Source organism: Manis javanica, chromosome 10 (genome assembly GCF_040802235.1).
Source record: "Manis javanica isolate MJ-LG chromosome 10, MJ_LKY, whole genome shotgun sequence".
In the NCBI taxonomy this organism is placed as follows: domain Eukaryota; kingdom Metazoa; phylum Chordata; class Mammalia; order Pholidota; family Manidae; genus Manis; species Manis javanica.
Genome location: NC_133165.1, coordinates 35,877,949 through 35,896,951, shown reverse-complemented (window position 1 = coordinate 35,896,951; position 19,003 = coordinate 35,877,949). Strand labels below are relative to the sequence as shown.

The window sequence follows — 19,003 nt, the reverse complement described above, 5'->3', positions numbered from 1 at the left end:
CCAGGACACACCAAGTCCCCAGCATGGCCAGCTGTTTCCCAAAAGCTATGAGTCACCAGGAGGCCTGCCCCACACATCCGCCCTGCAGAAGAGCCCCTCGGAGCTGCCCTCTCCTCCTCCTGTCCGTGCCAGGGCCTGGCCACCCACTCATCATATGACCTTCGGAATTCCCCCAGAAGCCCAGATTTGGGCTGCTCTGTGGGATTCGCTGACAAGAGTGCACCTCTCTCTCTCTGACTGAGGTGGCCCACCCCCAGGGGAGACAGGAGAGGAGGGAGCACCAGACGCTGGCAAATGGAGAGTCCCTGCCCCAGCAGATGGCTGCTTTGTGTCTGGTTGTGAACGTACACTGATCCAGAGCCCCAAAAGGGCAGAGCCTTCCCGCTTCCCACCAGCTTGTACTGTCTGCCTTCTCAGTGGGGGGCAGACAGGGTGGCTGGAAACCAGCTCTAGATTAGAGACAAGGCCAGCTGAGGAACAGGAAACAGGTTTAAAACTCAGGTCTTCTGACACTGGGTCAGGCAGGAAAGGAGAATCACCACTGCACGGGGCCCTCTCCCCAAACATGGAAACCCTGCCTGTGGCTGACAGTACAGAGGGAGGTCAGCAGTGTGACCCTGAGGAGGTGTGGGTGCCAGGCCGGGCCTGCAAGGCCTGCCTTCTCTCCCTTACTGCCAGACCCCACTTTGCCCCCTTAGGAGCTCGGTTCCCAGGTGTGGGGGTGCTCCCTGGGGTTCCCACTGGAACAGGAGTCAAGGCCAAGACCCCAGGTATGCAGCCAGCCAGGCTGGGGGTCCATGGTGAGAATTTCTACCCACCCTCAGGTGCTTCTGGCCTGGGGTGGGAGCGGAGGTGGGCGGGGTGGGGAGGGGACCCTGGGCTCAGGGCCCTCTGGGCAGGTACCCCATGTGCTCCAATGCTGGGAAAAGATGGGCAGTGTACCTCTCTCTCAGAAGTCCCCAGGTGTGTGAGAGGGCAGCAGGAGATAGGAGGTCTGGGCAGAGTTGGCCACTGCCCCAGGCAGCCATCGGTGCTTCAGGGCTGCACCCATGGTGGCAGGGCTGCAGTGACAGCACCTTGTCGTTGCAGGTGGAGGTGGAGCTTTTGCTGGAATCCCAGGTAAGGCAGCAGACTGGCTAGCCAGGAAGGGGCTCTTGACCCGGCAGGCCCAGGCACCCAGAATCCAATCAAGGCCTGTCCAGTTCCCCTCAGGTTTACTACTCCTAGACTTGGACCACTTCAACCCAAAGTGGCATGAGCCACAGGCCTGCTCCTCTAACCCCTCTGTCTGTGCAGCCCCCAAATGAGCCCAGAAAACCCACCAGTCTGTGCCAAATGCTGGGAGGGCTGCAGGCCCCAGCTATGGCCCAGGCCCCAGCAGGGAGAGTCCTGCTGCTTCCTGGAGGAAGTGGCCTGGTGTTGGGGGATGCTAGGCTGGCCAGTGATGGACAGGGAGGCAGGACGGCCCACTAGGCAGGATGGTTTCCAGAGGCAGTTGGCACTCATTCTGTCTGAGCAGAAAGTGCAGTGCGAGGCAAGAGGCTTAGCAGGGGCTGCTGGTCCGAGTTGCTGGGCCCTGATTTTACTCTCCTTGTTCCCACAGGAGTTGGACCCTTTGGGGGTCAGCAGCCTGGAGTCCCACTGGGGTACCCCATCAAGGCACCCAAGCTGCCAGGTCAGAAGGAGGAGTCAAGAGGCACCACTCACTGGGCCTCACTGCTGAGAAGCCAGCTTGTACGGAGGCACTTGTGCAGCCACTAGTGTCTCTGTGCTGGGGCAGGGGGTTAGGAAACTTAGGTATCGAAGCTCACTTCTGGTCACCAGCAAAGGAGAGCATGGGAAAGCCAAACTGGGGTGCTGGCCTCACTCACAGGCACACACATGCACACACTCAGAGCCCTGTGGCCCTGATGGGAAACCACTTGTGTGGATGGTAAGAAACTCCATTCACTGGAAAAAGTCCTCTAATCCAACCCAACTCCACAATCAGCTCAGACAAGGAGATGTTTCCCCTTGAGGAGGAGAATAAAGAAGATATTCAGATTTTGGGGCCATGGCAGGGCCTGGATTTGTAGGGGAACGGGTGTCCCATCAGGCCCTGGAGCAGGACAGCCCTCTTCCTCCTCAACCCAGGGCCTCTGCTCTCCTAAGAACCTCTGTGAGCAGCTCAGGACCCTTGGGAGGAGGTCTCAGGCCTCAGTACCCGTGGGAGTAGGTTTGTCCACTGAGGCAGTGGCTTGGCACTGCCACAGGGCAGCCCCTAAGCCCGCCCTGCTCTCTCTTCAGGTGGCTACGGACTGCCCTACAGCACTGGGAAACTGCCCTATGGTGAGTAAGACCCTTCTAGATTGGTGCGCTTCCAGCTCTTTCCAGCTGCAGGGTCCTGGCAAGGGTGCTGTGTCCCTTAGAAAGAGACTCCCCTAAGAAAGGACATAGAACTTAGACTCGGACAGCCTGGTTCTCAATTTTGGCCCTCACACTTAGCCCCAGGCCTCAGGCAAACCAGTTTCTTCTCTGAGCCTGTGTTTTCATCTGTAAAATGGAAGTAACCATTCCACATGCTTTTGTATTTGTTTTAACTCTGACTGGGGGTGACGAGATGGACCCTCTGGGCAGCCCCGCCCCTGGACGGCAGGGGAGGACGGGAAGCCATGGTGAGGTCTGCACACACGCCCACTGGGCCTCTGTCTCACAGGCTATGGGCCCGGAGGAGTGGCTGGTGCCGGGGCCAAGGCTGGGTACCCGACAGGGACAGGTAAGGAAAGCCTCACCACACTGTCCGCCAGAGGGACGCTAAGCACCAGGCTCCAGAGCCCTGGGGCTGGCCAGGCTCCCTCCAGAAAGCAGGCCAGCCTATCCTGCATCCAGACACCAGTGTGAGCCTGGAGGAGGGTCCCGGGTGGGGGCAACTCAATCAGCCTCTGGCTGGCTATGAAGCCCCCACCCACAGCCCTATGTAGAAGGGTTGTTCTCTTGGCGCTGGTGGCTCTGAGATGCAGGAGCTGTTTTCAGAGTCTCTCCCCTTCCCTCCCTCAGGGGTTGGCTCGCAGGCTGCAGCAGCAGCCGCAGCTAAAGCAGCAAAGTATGGTGAGTACCTGAGATCCTCACTTGCCAGCCCCCTGCCCCAGCAACCCTCCCATTACACTTGGGGCCTGCCTCACAGACACTTACCTCTCCCTGTCCTCATTTATCCAAATGTGTCAACACCACTGGCTTCCTCCATCCCTCCCTCCTGCCTCCCATCTGTCCATTCAGTCTTCCTTCTCTCTCTCTCCATCCTTCCTTCCCTCCCTCCTTCCATCCATCTGTTTCAGAGCACAGGGACAGATAAGAGTCCTACTAGAAAATGTAGGCCCTGTTGTGGAATTACTGAAGAAAGAGACATTATTTCTACCTGGGGAAAATCATGAAGGCTTCTCAGAGAAAACAACATTTGATTCAGGCCTTAAAATATAGGTGGAGTTGGCCATTTGGTTAAAACAGTGAGGAGGATCCCAGGCAGAGGGAATAGATACTATGGTGGTTGGGATGATCATTTTAGGTGGTACATATATGAGCATCTAAATAAATAATTTAATAGTTTAGCATCAATTTAATGTGTGCTGTAAAATGTGCAACAAGCCCCTTCAGCCATGACCCCTTGGCTAGCAGATGTGGCACAGCCTTCCCTGAACCCATGTTGGGGGCACAGGGGCTTCTGTCCCCCTGCCCCAGGTAACCCCCAGTTCAGAATCAGTTCATTGGGACTGAAGTCCTTGCCTTGTCTCCAGTCCCAGGCGAGCCCTTCCTGTAGCCACGGTGGGACAGAAGACATCTCCCCATCAGCCCAAAGGCTGACAATGAGGGGGGAGCACTGAGCTAGAGGCCTGCTCCACCGAGGCCCCCCAGGCCCTCCCTCCCAGTCCCCCAGGCTGGAGGGGATGGCTGGAATGTGGGAGAAGGAGAGTGGGGCAGCAAGGGGCTGCCAGAACCAGGCAGCCAGGAGCTTGGATTACAGACTTGGCTGGGTCTTCGGAACACAGGGAGAGGAAGCCTTGTACATTCCTACGGGGGGCCCCTCTCTGGCCCAGGGAACGGCGGCTTGTGGTTTCTCAGTATGTGGCAGTGGTTAGAATGAGATTTGTCTGAAAACATACATGTCCCTTAATACATGTGTTGAAATGGACACTCTGGGGGTGTCAAGGAACAGTGGGGTGGCGGCCTTCTCAAGCAGGTAAACTAGAGATGCCTGGGCCTTGTTCCCAGGGGATAGCATCTGGGTAAAAGGCCAGCATCCAAGTGTCCTTCCTGCCTGGTCTCAGGAGGGGTGCTGGGAGCCACACCTGCCCTGTCCCTATCCCAACAGGTGCCGGAGGAGCTGGAGTTCTCCCTGGTGTTGGTGGTGGCGGCATTCCTGGTGGGGCCGGCGCCATTCCTGGGATAGGAGGCATTGCAGGTAGCATCTGTTCCAGCAGGGGGTGAGGATGTCCTGGAGAGGGCCACCACGGGGAAAGGGCCTCAACCTCTGCGGCTGTCTCTCCAGGGGCCGGGGCTCCAGCTGCTGCTGCAAAGGCGGCCACTAAGGCAGCTAAATATGGTGAGTACCCCCAGAGGGGATAGGCCCAGGACTCTGGCCAACCCTCAGACCCTCAGGACCTGCTCTCAGAGCCCTGTATGGGCCTTGGAGACCCCAGTCCTACAAGGCTGGATGGACTTTGTCCATCTATGGCAGCCTCCCTCCTCCCACCCCCAAACCTGCTTGTTCTTGTCTCCTTATCTTTGCCCCTTCCAGCCCTTTTTACTGATGGGCCCAGCAAAGGGGGTGCCCTGTGGAGCATCTGGCTCCTCCCATTCTTCCGGGCCAACCCATGGCTGCTGTGCCAACTGCATGGGTGCCCCATGGGGAGCTCCAACTTTGCTTTAGACTAGGATCAGTTTCTCCCCACCCATGCATCCAAGCCCTTAGAGCTCTAGAGGGCTCCCTCAGCTGTTCCAATCTCTTGGATGAGCTGCATCTATGCAGAGGCAATGCCAGCCCACCTGCCACTCCCACAGCTCCTCACCACCATTCACTTGGAGGACCTTTGAGGTTCCCTCTGAGGGTCCCATCAGAAGAACAATCCTTTCCTTCTACAGGAGCTGCTGGAGGCTTGGTGCCTGGTGGGCCAGGCTTTGGCCGGGGAGTACCAGGTGTCCCAGGAGTTGGAGTCCCTGGTGTTGGGGTCCCTGGTGTTGGAGTCCCTGGTGTTGGCATCCCTGGTGTTGGACTCCCAGGTGTTGGGGTCCCAGGTGTTGGGGTCCCAGGTATTGGGGGACCAGGCATCATGGGTGGGCTGGACTGTGTGTGTGTATGTGTGTCTAGGTGCAAGAAAGAAAGATTGAAACTATTGCCAAGACTTTTGGACTTCCCCTAGTGCCTCACCCATCTATCCTCTTTGCTCCGTCTGTTCACCGTGCTACATCTTCTCTTCCTTGGGCTTTAACAATCTCCTAATTAGTCACTCTCACCATCATTTTCTCTAATTCACCTTCTGGCTGTCAGTGTGCTCCTGGGGGCAGGAACCATGTCTTTTTCATCTATATGTTCCAAGCACTTAGCTGAATAGGTGCTAAGTAAATGGTAGATGGGTGGGTAGGTGGGTGGATAGATGGATGGATGGACAGATGGATGGATGAATGGAATGGATGGAATGGATGGATGGATGGATGGATGGATGGATGGATGGATGGATGGGATGGACGAGATGGATGGATGGGATGGGATGGATGGATTGGTGGGTGGATTGATGGATGGACGGGATGAGTTTGTGGATGGTTGGATGGATGGATGGATGGATGGATGGAATGGATGGAATGGATGGATGGATGGATGGATGGATGGGATGGACGAGATGGATGGATGGATGGACAGATGGAAAGGACGAGATGGAAGGAAGGATGGGATGGACGGATGTGATGGATGGATGGGTGGGTGGATTGATGGATGGATGGGATGGGTTTGTGGATGGTTGGATGGATGGGTAAGCACATGGTTGGATGAGCAGGTAAACAGATGGGCAGGAGAAGGTAAATGCAAGATGGGTAGTTGGATAGTTAGATGTATGGATAAATAGGCCAATGAGTGAATAAGTGGATGAACATAAGCCTACATGGATAGACAGAGAGATAAGTGTTTGAGTGGGTGGATCAAAATCCAAGAAAAGACAGACATATGGATAGGTCAGTGGATAGATGAATGGGTGGTTAGATAGACAGATGGACAGATGGGTACATAAAGATATAAGTAGGTGAATGGATGGGTAAGCATCCATTGGGTTGGCTCAATTGACAGAAGATGGGCCAGACAGATGGTTGGACAGGGGGTATATATTGCACATCTCTCTTCCATTCTCTCCTGATCACTTGTGTCCCTTTTGGTCTCTCCAGGAGCTGTCTCACCAGCTGCAGCTGCTAAAGCAGCTGCCAAGGCTGCCAAATTTGGTGAGTGCTGTGCCAATAGTCTGCCCCTCCCTGTTCTGGCCAGAGAAGGGTAGTGACTGGCCCAGGGTCACACAGCAAGTCACTGGCAGAGCTAGGACTTGGACCAGTTGGGCCCCGGAGTAATGTCTCCCCCATTTGTCTCCCACTTGTCATGAAGCCAAGAGGCTGAGTGATAGGAGAGCCCCAAGATGGCATTCCTAGTAGGAACAATGTCCCTGGCCCTTCCTGCCCTGGCCAGGGCCCTTTCAGAGGAGCCTAAGCCTGGCTGGAGATATGGGACCTGCCCACCGTCTCTCCATAGCCCACAAAGGGGCCCTTCCCCAAGTGCTCAGTGAGAGAGGTTGGGGAAGTATCTGGAGGCAGTCAGCAAAGGTTTCCTGGAAGAGGCTGGTGGGGGCCCAAGCATTCCATGGTTTCCAGTCCTTCAAGGACAAGACTTGGGGGAGGCTTTCATCCTCTCCCCCAGGTGACCAGCATCACCTAGAGCTCAACCCAGCTTCTCATCGAGATCCTTTTCTACTTCATTCTCCCACCTCTGCAGGGGCCAGAGGCGGAGTGGGAGTTGGAGGCATTCCCACTTTTGGAGTTGGTGCTGGGGGCTTTCCTGGCTACGGGGTCGGACCTGGAGTTGGAGGTGTTCCTGGAGCTGCCCTCTCCCGTGAGCCTTAGTTGCACCTAGAGAAAGTGGGAGAAGGCATGGGGGCTTCTCTTCTGTAGGGCTATGGGGGGTAGGGGATGAGGGAGTGTGGCCTGGGCTTCAGCCTGTTCAGGCAGGAACTGGGGAGAGTGCGGGGAGGGCCTGCCTTTGAGCAGGAGCCCTGCTCTGAGCACAGCCTCACAGGGACCCAGCAAGACGTCTGCGTGTACCTTTCTTTCGTCTGAGTGTACCTTTCTTTCTCGGTTCCTGTTTCCTCACAGCTGCAGCCCAAGCCGCAGCTGCAGCTCAGGCAGCCGCTGCAGCCAAGGCCGCCGCCAAGTATGGTAAGTTCCTGTGCCTGGCCTGTGCCCACTCCCACCTGAGGCATGCATCCCCTTTCCCCATTCCAGCCCTGCTCATCGGTGGGGCCCAGGCTCTGAGCTTGGAGCAGTTCTCCAGCATGAGGGCAGAGCAACCTCACGCTCAGGTCTCTGGGACTGAAATGGCCTGGGCCAAGGTCAGGCATCCCTGGCCCCATCTTCCAAAGCCACACTGAACTTCTCTGCCCTTTTTAGTTGCCCACCATTAGGATTATTAGTGCCCTGCTTATCACCCTCACCCCAAACCAGCAAGTTGGAGGTGCTCATGCAGCCATTCTGCTCCCCACTCCACCTCCACCCTCCACTCCCCCAGAAAGGTGGGTGATCCTAGGGGCAGGGCTGGACAGTCTCCCCTCCTCCAGGTGCTGGAGGAGCAGGAGCCCTGGGAGGGCTAGTGCCAGGTGTCGGAGATGGAATACCAGGTGTGCCCGGCACTGGAGGGGTTCCAGGTGAGCTAAGTCCTGCTTCGTCTCATGGAAGGGGCCTTGAAGTTGACCCAGGCCACGTGCATCACTTTACAGATGGCAAGACCAAGCCCAGAGGTGGAGATGAGGGAAAAGCAATTTCCCCTAGTTCAGAGGGAAGACCCTCCATGGGATTCCAGTTGCTCAGTAAAATGGGAATAATAGTACCAACTTCATAATGGTGGTATAAAGATTACTTTAGCAAATAGCAGCTTTACAAAACAGGGGTTGTCTGTCATATGTGGAGGAGCTCAGGAAGTCAGACAGTAGGCAGGCGAGCTCTGTCCTGCCAGGGCTTGATGGCCTTTCTTGTTCCTGATCAGGTGGGAGGGCCTGTATCACCCTTTAGTTTCCTGGGCTCTTTCTTCTCCACTAACCAGAGGCCAAAGGAGGAGATTGAATTACAATGAGATTAAGTTACAGCCTGGCATGGTTGTTTTTTCCCATCAGATTTCTCCTCTGCATTCCTTCTTTCTGGGATAAAATTCTCCTTTTAAATTTCCCCAAGAAATGAGCCATTTCCTCCAATAATTTGGATACAGGCACTTTTTAAAGGATTTTTTAAATTAACACTACTTTCAGCAGAAGGTGCCACACGTTTTAGAAGAAGGCTTAGGAGAGGACCACTCACAGCTTTGGGCTCCCCTCCACCACAGCCAGAGCTGGAATATCACAGTCTCAGAGCCACTTGTCAGCGAAGGGATGTGCCCAGGCCAGCGGGCAGGCCCACTGCAGAGCAAGCCCGGAACCCAGGCACCTGCCTCGGCCTGGGCTCTGCATGCTTCCCTCTGTCTCTCGCGTGAGGAGGCAGCTCAGGGAGAGTCTTCTGGGAGAGGGGACAGTTCCCTAGAGGGAGACTCTGGGAGGTCTTTCCACAGTGGGGGATGGGGGACACTGGGGAGGGACCACTCCCTGAACCCTGCTTGTCACCTATACAGGAGTAGGGACCCCAGCAGCTGATGCCGCCAAAGCAGCCGCCAAAGCTGCCCAGTTTGGTAAGTGCCCCATCCCCTCACTTCTGCCCCAGCCATCCTCATCCCTCATGTCCCCTGCTCAGCTCCCCTTGAGAGGCAGGTGCCCCTGAGGCGGTCACAATCTGAACATGTGCCTTCCACACAGCTTTTGGCATGCCTGTCTGCTTTTAGGGGCCATGGGTGAAGGGTGAAGCTTCTGATTACAAAAGCACAGTGAGAACAGGCCCTGCTGAGCCCTCCAGGACCCACTCCCCACTCTTTCCACAGGCCCTCCACTCTCAGTCCAGCCAGGGGCCTGCCCCCTTTCTGGGCTCCTCTGGGCTCCCACCCCCTTGAGCCATGGCAGTATTTCTTGCTCCCTGACAAGGTTCTGCATCTCTTGCTACATGCTATCCTGGCAGCCCCAGGTACCCACACCTTCCTGAATATTGCAAACTGCAGCAGCCCCACCCATCAGAGCCCAGCTGCATGTCAGGCCCTGGGCCAGGGGGTCCACGAGTCCTGGCTTTAGGGACCTGCGGGCAGCAAGGTGCAGACCACAAAGTCTACAGCTGTCTGGGCCAGAGAACATCTTAGCCTCAGGTCAGCTGAGCTCCAAACTCACATATGACAGACAACCCCTGTTTTGTAAAGCTGCTGTTTGCTAAAGTAATCTTTATACCACCATTATGAAGTTGGTACTATTATTCCCATTTTACTGAGCAACTGAGGTTCTGAGAGCTTAAGTAACAGGCCCACATTCACACAGCTAAATGGACTGATTGAACCCAGGTCCACCTGTCTTGCAGAGCTTCCTTTACCATGTAGCTCTGCTTCCATCACCCTCCAAAGTCTCAGAAAAGGTCTTTGTCCCCCAAAAGTTAAGAGCTCCTGATCCTGTACATATTTACGGGCAGGGTGTGGGGTCCACAGTGTGCAGCCTGAATGAGGAAGCTGAGGGCCACCAAGGGAAAGTAACTTGTCCAGGGTCACACGGCAAGGCTGTGCCTGGGCTGGGATGGGAACCAAAGGCCCTTGACTCCCAGCCTGCTTGCTCCTTCCGTCAGCTTCTGCCTCCTGGGTCGGACTTGGTAAAGATGAGCTCTTCTCGCCCTTGTAGGGTTAGGCCCTGGTATTGGTGTGGGTCCTGGCGTGGGTCCCGGCCTTGGTGTGGGGCCTGGCATTGGCGTGGGGCCCGGCGGTGTTACAGGTGAGCTGCATGAGCAAGTGGGCCTGAGGGGCTTCTGAACCCTCCGTGGATACCACCCCTGAGCCTCGTCCCTCTCCATCCAGGAGTAGGGACCCCAGCTGCAGCCAAAGCCGCCGCTAAAGCAGCTGCCAAAGCCCAGTACCGTGAGTGGCCACCTACCTGTCTCCTCCCCCGACCAAGCCCAGGGCTGGCCCAGGGAGACCCAAGTCTGTGCTGGGCCCCAGCATAGTCAGCCTCATCAGGCCCCCAAGGCATCAGGCAGCACAGGGGTTGCAAGGACAGGTTTGGGGTGAGGGAGACCCAGGTTCAAGTTCTGCATCCCATACAAGTTGAGTAACCTCTGATTCCTGTCCTTGTGTGTGACACCTCATATGGGTGCTGAAAGAACCTGCTACAGACGGTTGTGAGGAAAATTGAGTTCCTCCAAGAGAGAAGAGCGGGAACTTCTGCTGGGAAGGGTGTGCAGTCCACAGTGTGCAGCCTGAAGGCCAGCCTTGGTGGTCTGTGGAAGTTTTAGGAGGGCCATTCCAGGGGCAGCATAGGGAGCAGATAAGGGGGAGGAGGACACACCTGGGTCTGGGCCCCTTCTCTTGGGGCCTGACTCAGCTCCCTGGGCAGAACGCCCCCAAAGGGGCCTGTGCCTGCCTGCTGCCACCATGCCACTGCCCCTGTCCCCTAGGGGCTGCCGCCGGGCTTCCTGCCGGTGTTCCCGGATTTGGAGTTGGTGCGGGCATTCCTGGATTTGGAGCTGGTGTTCCTGGCTTTGGGGCTGGTGCTGGTGTTCCTGGCTTTGGGGCAGGTGCAGGTGAGGGGCCTTCTAGGGGCTGGATAGAAACTGCCCCCTGAGCCCAGGGGAAGGCCTTCTCTTCCTCCTGGCACACCCCCGGGGCCCAAACTCAGGGGTGCGTAGTAAATTCTCCATTAGGTTCTAAAAGAGCCAAGTAAGGCAACAGATGGAGGGCAGGCCAGGCAAAGGGAATCCCAGCTGCCGGACTTCAGCATTTCTGCCTCTCACAGGAGGGGTGACAGGGCTCTAAACTGAGAGGAAGCTCACTACCCAGGAAGGGAGGTGGAGGTCCCTGGTGTCAGGAAGCACGAGTGGCTGGCTGGCTCCACTTCAGCACTGCACTGTGGCAAGGAGGCCACTAAGAGCTCTAGTTCTTCACCTAGTGGTCACTAGCCTCAGGCAGATCCTACTGGGCCTGGAGAGGTGAGAGGGGGCAAATGGAAGGAGGAGGCACAGGTCAACCCTCAAGCCCTCCAGACCAGACTGGCAGTGGTACAGGTAGACACTGAAGCTCTAGCTGGCAGGACAAGCTCCTGGCTGGGGAGCCACAATTTCAGGGCTTTGAGAAGAAAAATGAAGGCCTAGGAAGACAGGGAAGGCTTCCTGGAGGAGGCAGGACTCCCAGGCACAGAGCTCAGCTGCTGATGACCACCTGTTTTCCTCTGTCCGTTTTCCTTAGTACCTGGATCCCTGGCTGCAGCTAAAGCAGCCAAATATGGTGAGTGTACCCCACATATTGCCCCTCCCTGTGGTTGGTTCCCTGGGTGCCCCCCCCAAGCACTGACAGCACCTGGTCACCCATCTTCCCACCCCCTGGGCCAGGGCTCAGTGCCCAGAGACTGTAGTGTGGGGCTGGGATGGTCAGGACGGAAAAAGGCGGTTTCTAGGACACAGTAATAACGGTTTAGCAGACCTGGCTCCTGCCCACTAAATGCCTATCATGCCTCCAGCCCCAGGACAGTAAAAATCACCCCTCATACTTCCAAGGCCCTTGGGGGCAGGTCCCCCTTGGTGAAGACCATGATCCCTAAGGCTCCTCCAGCCCTGCTAGTTTCATGGGACATGAGGCCAGGGAGGGGCTAGGCCTTCTGTTGGCTGGGCTGCCTCTGCCTCCTTGCCAGCAGATCTGGGACTCCTGGTCCAGGCCCCAGGCCCCCTGCCCGCCTCCCTGTCAGAATGACTGCGCCCGCCACGTGCTGCGAGGACGTGGCAGACCCGCCTGCCCCTCCACTTGGCACTTGGGTAGCACAGCCCAAACAGACCCACACTGTCTGTGGCCCCTGCATTCCTGGCCTCCTGGGAGCCAGGCTGGGGCCTCTGCCAGGGAACTGCCAACCAGCTCTGGCCAGTCCACTTGAGGCCAGTTTCCACCTCGGAAAATCCCAGCCTTCTCAGCCCCCACCTAGTGAGGGCCCGGTGACCCTCTGGCCAGTCGCCTGTTCCTCGCTGGCTGCTCTGCAGCCTGAACCTGACAGACATTTCCAGGGAGACAAAACAGTCAATGGTGCAGGCTCCTGAGCCATTTCCTGCCCATGGAAACTTGAGCACATTCCTTAACCTCTGCTGGGTCTCAATTCCTCACCTGCAAAATGGGGGTGATCACAGTACCGACCTTCCTTGTTGCCGTGAGTAGTAAGCAGGGTGATGTGTGTGCAGTGCTGGGAACTGTGAGTGCACCGTAAGGTTACATTCTCAGCCACTCTGTGCGGGATGATGGTTCAGACCTCAGAATAGTTCACAGAGAGTGCGTCCTTCTGTTCTCCAAACACCTGCAGGGTAAGCAGGGTAAGTAAGGATCAGCACTTCATTTTAGGGAGATGGGGCTCTGGGGCTCAGAGAGGCAACTGCTATGAGTGGAGAAACCAGGATTCAAACCCAGGGCTGTCAGAACCTGACACTAGTCTTCTTGGCAGCTCACAGCCACCACTGTGGCTGCCTGTGCCTCCCAGCGCCAGCCTGGCAGAAGGAGAGGAGATGGGCAGGCCAAAGCCCAAAGGGGCCTGCCCCTGCCTAGTTGGTGTCTGGGAATGGACTTCGGTTCTGTGCTCCTTCCACTGGGTCACATGGCCTTGGCCCCCAGTCTGCTTGCACAGTGTCCCTGGGGGCAGGGAGACCCCATCCTTCAGAAATGGGGGGACTGACTTTCCATCCTCTCTCCACAGGAGCAGGAGCCCTTGGTGGAGCAGGTGTCCCAGGCGGTGTGGCAGGTGAGCTGAAACCCCCCCAGGGGGCTGGGCAGGGAGGGAGACTGACCCATGGGGAGTGCCTCCTTGAACTCTTTCTGTGTCTGCAGGAACTGGACCTGCTGCCTCAGCCGCCGCTGCCAAAGCTGCTGCCAAAGCTGCCCAGTTCGGTGAGTACCAGTTGGGGCTGAGCCAGGACCCCCTTGAATGCAGATTACATGGAGCTGGGCCTCCCCTCATTCTTCTCTCCTTCCCTTGCAAGGCTAGGCTTGGAAGCATCAGCTTTCCCAAAACACCATGTTCCAGATGAGGCAAACAGGTTCAGGCAGTGCCAGCACTTTCCAAGGTCACACAAAGAGTGAGGCAGAGTCCAGGGCTTCCCACACCCAAGCCCAGAGTGTGGCCCCTCTCAGGGGAGGCCCGTGCTACCAGGAAGTGAGCACACTCACAGCCCCCAAGGCTCGGGGAGGCCTCTAAACATGTACCACATATCCCCTGACCCGTCCCCGAGGCTCTCAGGTGCATCATCCCCCAGGTGCACCAACCCACCTCCCAGCCCCACTGCACCCTCTGAGGCCCTGGGAGCTCAGGCTCCACTTAGATGCTGGGATGATATCTCCACCCCTCAGCAGACACACTAGCCAGGATTTAATACACAGCTTTCTCCACAGGCCTGGGAGGAGCTGTCGGGCTTGGGGCCGGAGGACTAGGAGCTGGAGGACTGGGAGTCGGAGGGCTTGGGGTTGGTGGAGCCATCCCAGGGGTCGTGGACCTAGGAGGTGAGGGCTACTCTGGAATCAGTAAACACACGGGATGTGTATGTGTGTATGTGTGTGTGTGTGTGAGAGAGAGAGAGAGAGAGAGAAATCGACTTTCTTTCACAGCTTGCCACACCTTGCCCAATCTGTCTTCTCCACTTGGGTCCCATCTGCACCTCATCTGCAGCTCAAGGTTGCAGGAGTGCCACCCCTTTCTCCAAACTCCTGCAGCATTTGGAGAGAGACTTCAGCAAGCAGAAACTAGGGCTGCCCCTAGGGAGCCTATCCTGTCCCTCTCCTCTTTCAACCCACCTGACCACTTGAAGGGGGAGTTCATTAGGATAATGATGATTATGCCCATTTTCCAGAGAAGAAAAGCAAAGCTTGGAGGGAAGTTACTTTCCCAAAATCTCTGCTGTCATGGAGGACCTTGGGTTGACATTCCTCCTTTCTGGGTCATCACTATGTCTCCTGACCTAGGCCAGGCTGTAGTTTCTTCAGTGTGCTCCACAAGACTGGCCACACTGTCGGAGTTTTAAAGAGTTTGCAAACATGGATGGATGAAGGAGGGATGGAGGGATGGTGGGAGGATGAGTCAGCGGGCAGATGGTCAAGGGGTGAGCAGGTCGGCGGGGGGACATAACCTGGGAGGGAGGTGATAGTCCTGAGCCCTCATGCTCCCATCTCCCCAGGTGTGTCTCCAGCTGTAGCTGCTAAAGCCGCCAAATATGGTGAGTCGCTCCCTGACACCCTCCCTCTCCCCAGGCCTACAGACAGCTGTACCCCCACACCCCCATCGCCCTGTCCCCACCCAGCTCAGGCCTCAGTCCTGCTCTCAATGCCCCTGAAGGCTGTCCAGGATATCCCTGATGCCAGAGCCCAGAGGGGATGCTCAGGACCCCTTATGTGCCTTGTCCTGACGTCCATCCACCCTCTTCTCAGGTGCCGCTGGCCTCGGAGGCGTGCTAGGAGCCACCAGGCCATTCCCAATTGGAGGTAGGGGCCATCTCGGCTGTGAGATCCTCAGCTCTAGGGGAGGCCTGGCTGGCTAGCGGCAGGGACTCCTGGAACTTTATCTAGCACAAGGACACAGAGAGATGGTGGAGGGGGCAGTCCAGGAGAGGAAACATCCTGGGCAAAGGGGCAGGCCTCAGGGTCATGGCCTCAAGACACCAAGCTGATGAGCTAAGGCCATGGGGCCCCAGACCAGGATGCCAGGCAGGGACAAGGTTTGTTAAGAGCGCTGCTCTGGCAATGGGGAGGAGGGCAAGGGAGGAGGCGGTCCTGGGCAGAGAGGCAACAGGTGACAAGGCTGCAATGGGGCCTGCCTCACACCAACCCCAAACCCCTCCTGCAGGAGTTGCAGCAAGACCTGGCTTTGGACTGTCTCCTATTTACCCAGGTACACCGAGGCTCTCTGCTCCCAGGCCTTGCCTTGTCTGGAGCTCTGGCCCTGTCCTTCTTCCTCCCGTGCTTTATCTTCTGCTCAGAAGGGCTGAGCCAGGACCCAGGGGCGGACCCTGTGACCTCAGATGACACGAAGCTGGGCCTCCCCTCATTCTCCTCTCCCTCCCTTACAATGCCACAAAGCATCAGCTTTCCCAAAACACCATATTCCAGATGAGGCAAACTGAGGTTCAGACAGTGCTAGCACTTTCCAAAGCCACACAATAAGTGAGGCAGAGCCCAGGGCTCCCCATCCTCAAGCCCCAAACTCGGCCCCTCTTGGGAGAGGCCCATGCTGCCTGGGAGGGCTTGGGTGGCTCCCCAGAAGAGCGCGCACTTACAGCCCCTGTTCTTGCCTCATAGGTGGCGGAGCTGGGGCCCTGGGAGTCGGTGAGTCTGCAATCAGAAGGAGGGGCCCCTTTCCAGCAGGGCCCTTGAGCTGCTTTCCCTGGGTGGAAGCAGAGTCCTGTTGAGGCAATAGCTGGTGTGGCCACGCCTTGGGCTGGTCTTCTTGCATCAGGGCTTGAGGGAGCCTCCAGGAGAATCAAAAAGCCAAAAATTTGACTGTGGGGTGTAGGGACAGGGGGCAAGGGTCCCGATTCCTAGGGCTCCCAACCTGGCCCTTGACAACAGGAGCAAAAAGGAGACCTGGGTCATGCCCAGTCTTAGGGTCTAACTAGAGAGATTGACAAGGTCCCATGGAAAAGGAGAGAAACTGTTGGAGAAGGGCAAGTTCCATTCAAGCAGGTGGTCAGGAAGGCTGAAGCCTAGAGCATGTCTGATTCAGGGGTCTGCAACTAGGAAATGTGGCCAGGCTGTGAATGCGGCGGGTGATGGCACCCATAGGCTGGAGGGATCTTCAAGGGTCAGGCTGGGAGTGAATGAAGGCCAGGCTGGGGGCAGGGGAGCCTTCAAACCACCAAATGTGCTGGGGGTTCTGTGAGAGGCGAGAAGCCTGCCCCCTCCCCAATCCCTACCATTCCCTCCACAGGTAAACCTCCCAAGCCCTATGGTGGGGCTCTGGGGGCCCTGGGATACCAAGGTGAGTAGAGCTCAGTCCCTGCCAGAGAACAGAGATGGAAAGGAGGCCATCGGCCTGGGGGCGGGGCAGCAGGTCAGGCGGGGTGGGTGGGGTTGGGGGAGCTGGTCACCTCACTGTCCTTTCTCTGGCCTCTGACACAGACCCTCAGGGCTAAGAGTGGGCCAGGCCTGGCAGTCCCTCCTCCCTCCCTGCTGCGTGCACCCACCCCTGCAGGGACGGGGCAAAGGGGAGACTTGGAGAGGCAGAGAAGGAGAGAGAGGCTGGAGGAGACAACAGAAGCCCTGGAGTCAGGGGATTTGAGGGGTGCAGGGGGCCCCAAGGTCCCCCCAGCTGGGCAGGGTGGGCAGAGGCCGCTACCTGGCCCACAGCCAGCCACATCCTTGCTCAAAGATGCAGACATGCCTCTGGGAGTGTGTGGGGCAGGTTCTGGTCACTTTGCCCTAGATGCCTCGCAAGGATGCCCAAAAGAGCCCCAGCTCCACCCCTGTGTTGCTCGGGCTGTGGAGCCTCTCCCCACCTCTTCCTGCCTCCCACCACACAGACGAGGCAGCCAAGGGCAGGGCAGGGAGGGGCAGAGGCAAGCCAGCCTGACTCTTTCCAGAGTGCGCTGCCCTCAGTCGGGCACCAGCTGGCCCTTGTGGCCCTGTCACACTGATTTCCAAACACTCAGGGAGGGCTTTGCAGCGAGATGCCTGTCCCTGCCCCACTGGTCGGTTCGCTGCCACCAGGTGGCGGTAATGGGCCATGTCTGGCCACTACCAGACAACAATGCCCTGATGGTCTGAAACATAGCTTCCCAACGAGACCCTCCCCAGGAGAGGGCAGGCGTCCTGAGGGCGAGTCCCAGTTCAGCCACTGACTGTGGATGAGTAAGACTCTCCCTTTCTCCGAGCCTCTATGTATTTATCCAGCGCTCTCACACTTACAGGACTCCCCTAGGAGGGCCGTCTCCTCCAGACCCTGTGAACTAATCCTTCCCCCTATTTCCCTGTATGGCGGCTGCTCTGAGCAGCTCGCTGAAGGCTTCCCAGATGCAGTGGCCCAGGGTACGGACCTTGTCCAGGCCTGAGCTTTGATTTCAGCACCATATCTTGGGCCCTGCTCCCACCCACCTGCCCGGTGGAAGTTTGTGCAATGGAATGGCTCAGTTTGGCCTGAGGCTGTAGCCAGGCTTCTTGTGGCTTCTGGGAGCCAGTGTTCCTGCTGCGGGTGTGAGAACAGCTTGGAGCTGGCCCAAGTAGGTAGGGGCTTGAATAGCAACCAGGAAGGACTGAACTGAACAACCGGTGCCTCCCCCCACCCAGGTGGGGCCTGCCTGGGGAAGTCCTGTGGCCGGAAGAGAAAGTGAGCTTCCCAGGACCCCTGACTCACGACCTCATCAACGTTGGTGCTACTGCTTGGTGGAGAATGTAAACCCTTTGTGACCCCACCCCATGCCCCCTCCTAAATCCCCACCCCGGGAGGGAACAGGGCAGGCCGGGCGGCCTTGGAAATCCACAGGGCAAGGAAATGGCAGCAGGGGCCAAGTGGGCTCCAGGAGGCCCCCTACTTCAGAGGCCAGGGGCAGATGGGCATGGCCCCCTGCCCCCAGACCCTTCCCACCCAGGAGCTCCCCCTCCACACACTCTCCATCTCCAGGGGAACTTGGTGCTACATGCTGGTGCTCTCATCCTCCGGTGGGAGGGAGGAGGGAAGGGCAGCCCCTTGGGAACCCCTCCCTGGGGCTCCTCTGAAAATGGTGCGGACACTTCCTGGGCAGCTCCGCCTCCCCCTGCCCACCAGGACCCACCCTGGCTGTGGTCCGGTTGGTACCCAAGCACCCACAGCCTCAAGCTGGGTTTGGTCACAACATCTCTTGGCCCCCTTGGCCACCTCTACCACACCTAGTCACCATGTCTGGGGCACTTTCAGGTGGGAAGAACCCCTTTGGGAATAGCTCTCTTGCTCTTGTGGAATTCATCCGCCCATCTGTCCATCCGTCCATCCATCCTGTGCCCAGTTGACCACCCGGCACCCCTAGCTAGCTGGGCATCGCTACCACCAACCTGGTCAGCCTGTCAGGCAGCCTGTGCCCAGCCTTCCCCACCATACACACCCCTACAAAGGGGCCTGAGCGCTGGGTGTGAGGGGCTGTGCTGGCTGGGGTGGCAGGAATGTCCTCCCCAACCTGGAGCCCCCCATGCAGTACTGTATCCCCCATCCCTCCCTCGAGCCACTGTATTCCAGAGCATTTCCCCCACCTCCATCTCTTTGTGTCTTGCTGTGATAGATCAATAAATATTTTATTTTTTGTCCTGGATATTTGGGGATTATTTTTTATTATTGATGTTCTCTTTCGGTTATATTTTTATGGTTGATTGAAATAAACATTTTCTTTTCTGATCTGGGGAGCTATATCACCAGTAGTAAATTCATTTTAATCACTTTGGTATAACTCTGGATGAAACACACATTTTTTTAAGTAAGAAAAGAGAATTAATTGCTTCAGAAAAGACTAATAAAGGAAAACCTTATAAAGGAAACTGTCTTGGGCTCCTTTGTATGCTCTCATCTGCCTTCAAATCCTGGTCCAGGGAGGGAACAGGGCTCATCCCTGGGGAACCTCCACTGTGCAAGGTGTATTTGGGGGACTGCTTACCAGAATCACCTGCAGTTTGCTGCTGGCATATTGCTCCTTCAAGTTC

At 57.2% G+C, this 19,003-nt stretch overlaps 1 protein-coding gene across 17 annotated transcripts in view; it reads left to right on the top strand.

Annotated features, from left to right (window-relative positions):
- ELN (elastin) overlaps positions 1-18,618 on the top strand; it is a 31,191-nt gene extending 12,573 nt beyond the window's left edge. For 3 of the 17 annotated variants that reach the window (XM_017662377.3, XM_017662434.3, XM_017662360.3), the window contains 27 exons: positions 699-770; positions 1,090-1,119; positions 1,604-1,675; positions 2,287-2,328; positions 2,696-2,755; positions 3,037-3,087; positions 4,346-4,435; positions 4,523-4,576; positions 5,116-5,283; positions 6,406-6,459; positions 7,001-7,117; positions 7,378-7,440; positions 7,839-7,925; positions 8,879-8,935; positions 10,014-10,103; positions 10,187-10,246; positions 10,783-10,908; positions 11,570-11,608; positions 13,053-13,097; positions 13,184-13,243; positions 13,745-13,852; positions 14,524-14,562; positions 14,774-14,827; positions 15,189-15,233; positions 15,641-15,667; positions 16,269-16,319; positions 17,624-18,618. In XM_017662377.3, the coding sequence (XP_017517866.1) occupies positions 699-770; positions 1,090-1,119; positions 1,604-1,675; positions 2,287-2,328; positions 2,696-2,755; positions 3,037-3,087; positions 4,346-4,435; positions 4,523-4,576; positions 5,116-5,283; positions 6,406-6,459; positions 7,001-7,117; positions 7,378-7,440; positions 7,839-7,925; positions 8,879-8,935; positions 10,014-10,103; positions 10,187-10,246; positions 10,783-10,908; positions 11,570-11,608; positions 13,053-13,097; positions 13,184-13,243; positions 13,745-13,852; positions 14,524-14,562; positions 14,774-14,827; positions 15,189-15,233; positions 15,641-15,667; positions 16,269-16,319; positions 17,624-17,667 (1,805 nt within the window). In that variant the 3' untranslated portion in view covers positions 17,668-18,618. The remainder of the gene's footprint in view (positions 1-698; positions 771-1,089; positions 1,120-1,603; positions 1,676-2,286; positions 2,329-2,695; positions 2,756-3,036; positions 3,088-4,345; positions 4,436-4,522; positions 4,577-5,115; positions 5,284-6,405; positions 6,460-7,000; positions 7,118-7,377; positions 7,441-7,838; positions 7,926-8,878; positions 8,936-10,013; positions 10,104-10,186; positions 10,247-10,782; positions 10,909-11,569; positions 11,609-13,052; positions 13,098-13,183; positions 13,244-13,744; positions 13,853-14,523; positions 14,563-14,773; positions 14,828-15,188; positions 15,234-15,640; positions 15,668-16,268; positions 16,320-17,623) is intronic. The other 14 variants (XM_073215199.1, XM_017662454.3, XM_017662409.3 and 11 more) reach the window with 9 other exon arrangements.
- The last annotated feature ends 385 nt before the right edge of the window (positions 18,619-19,003 follow it).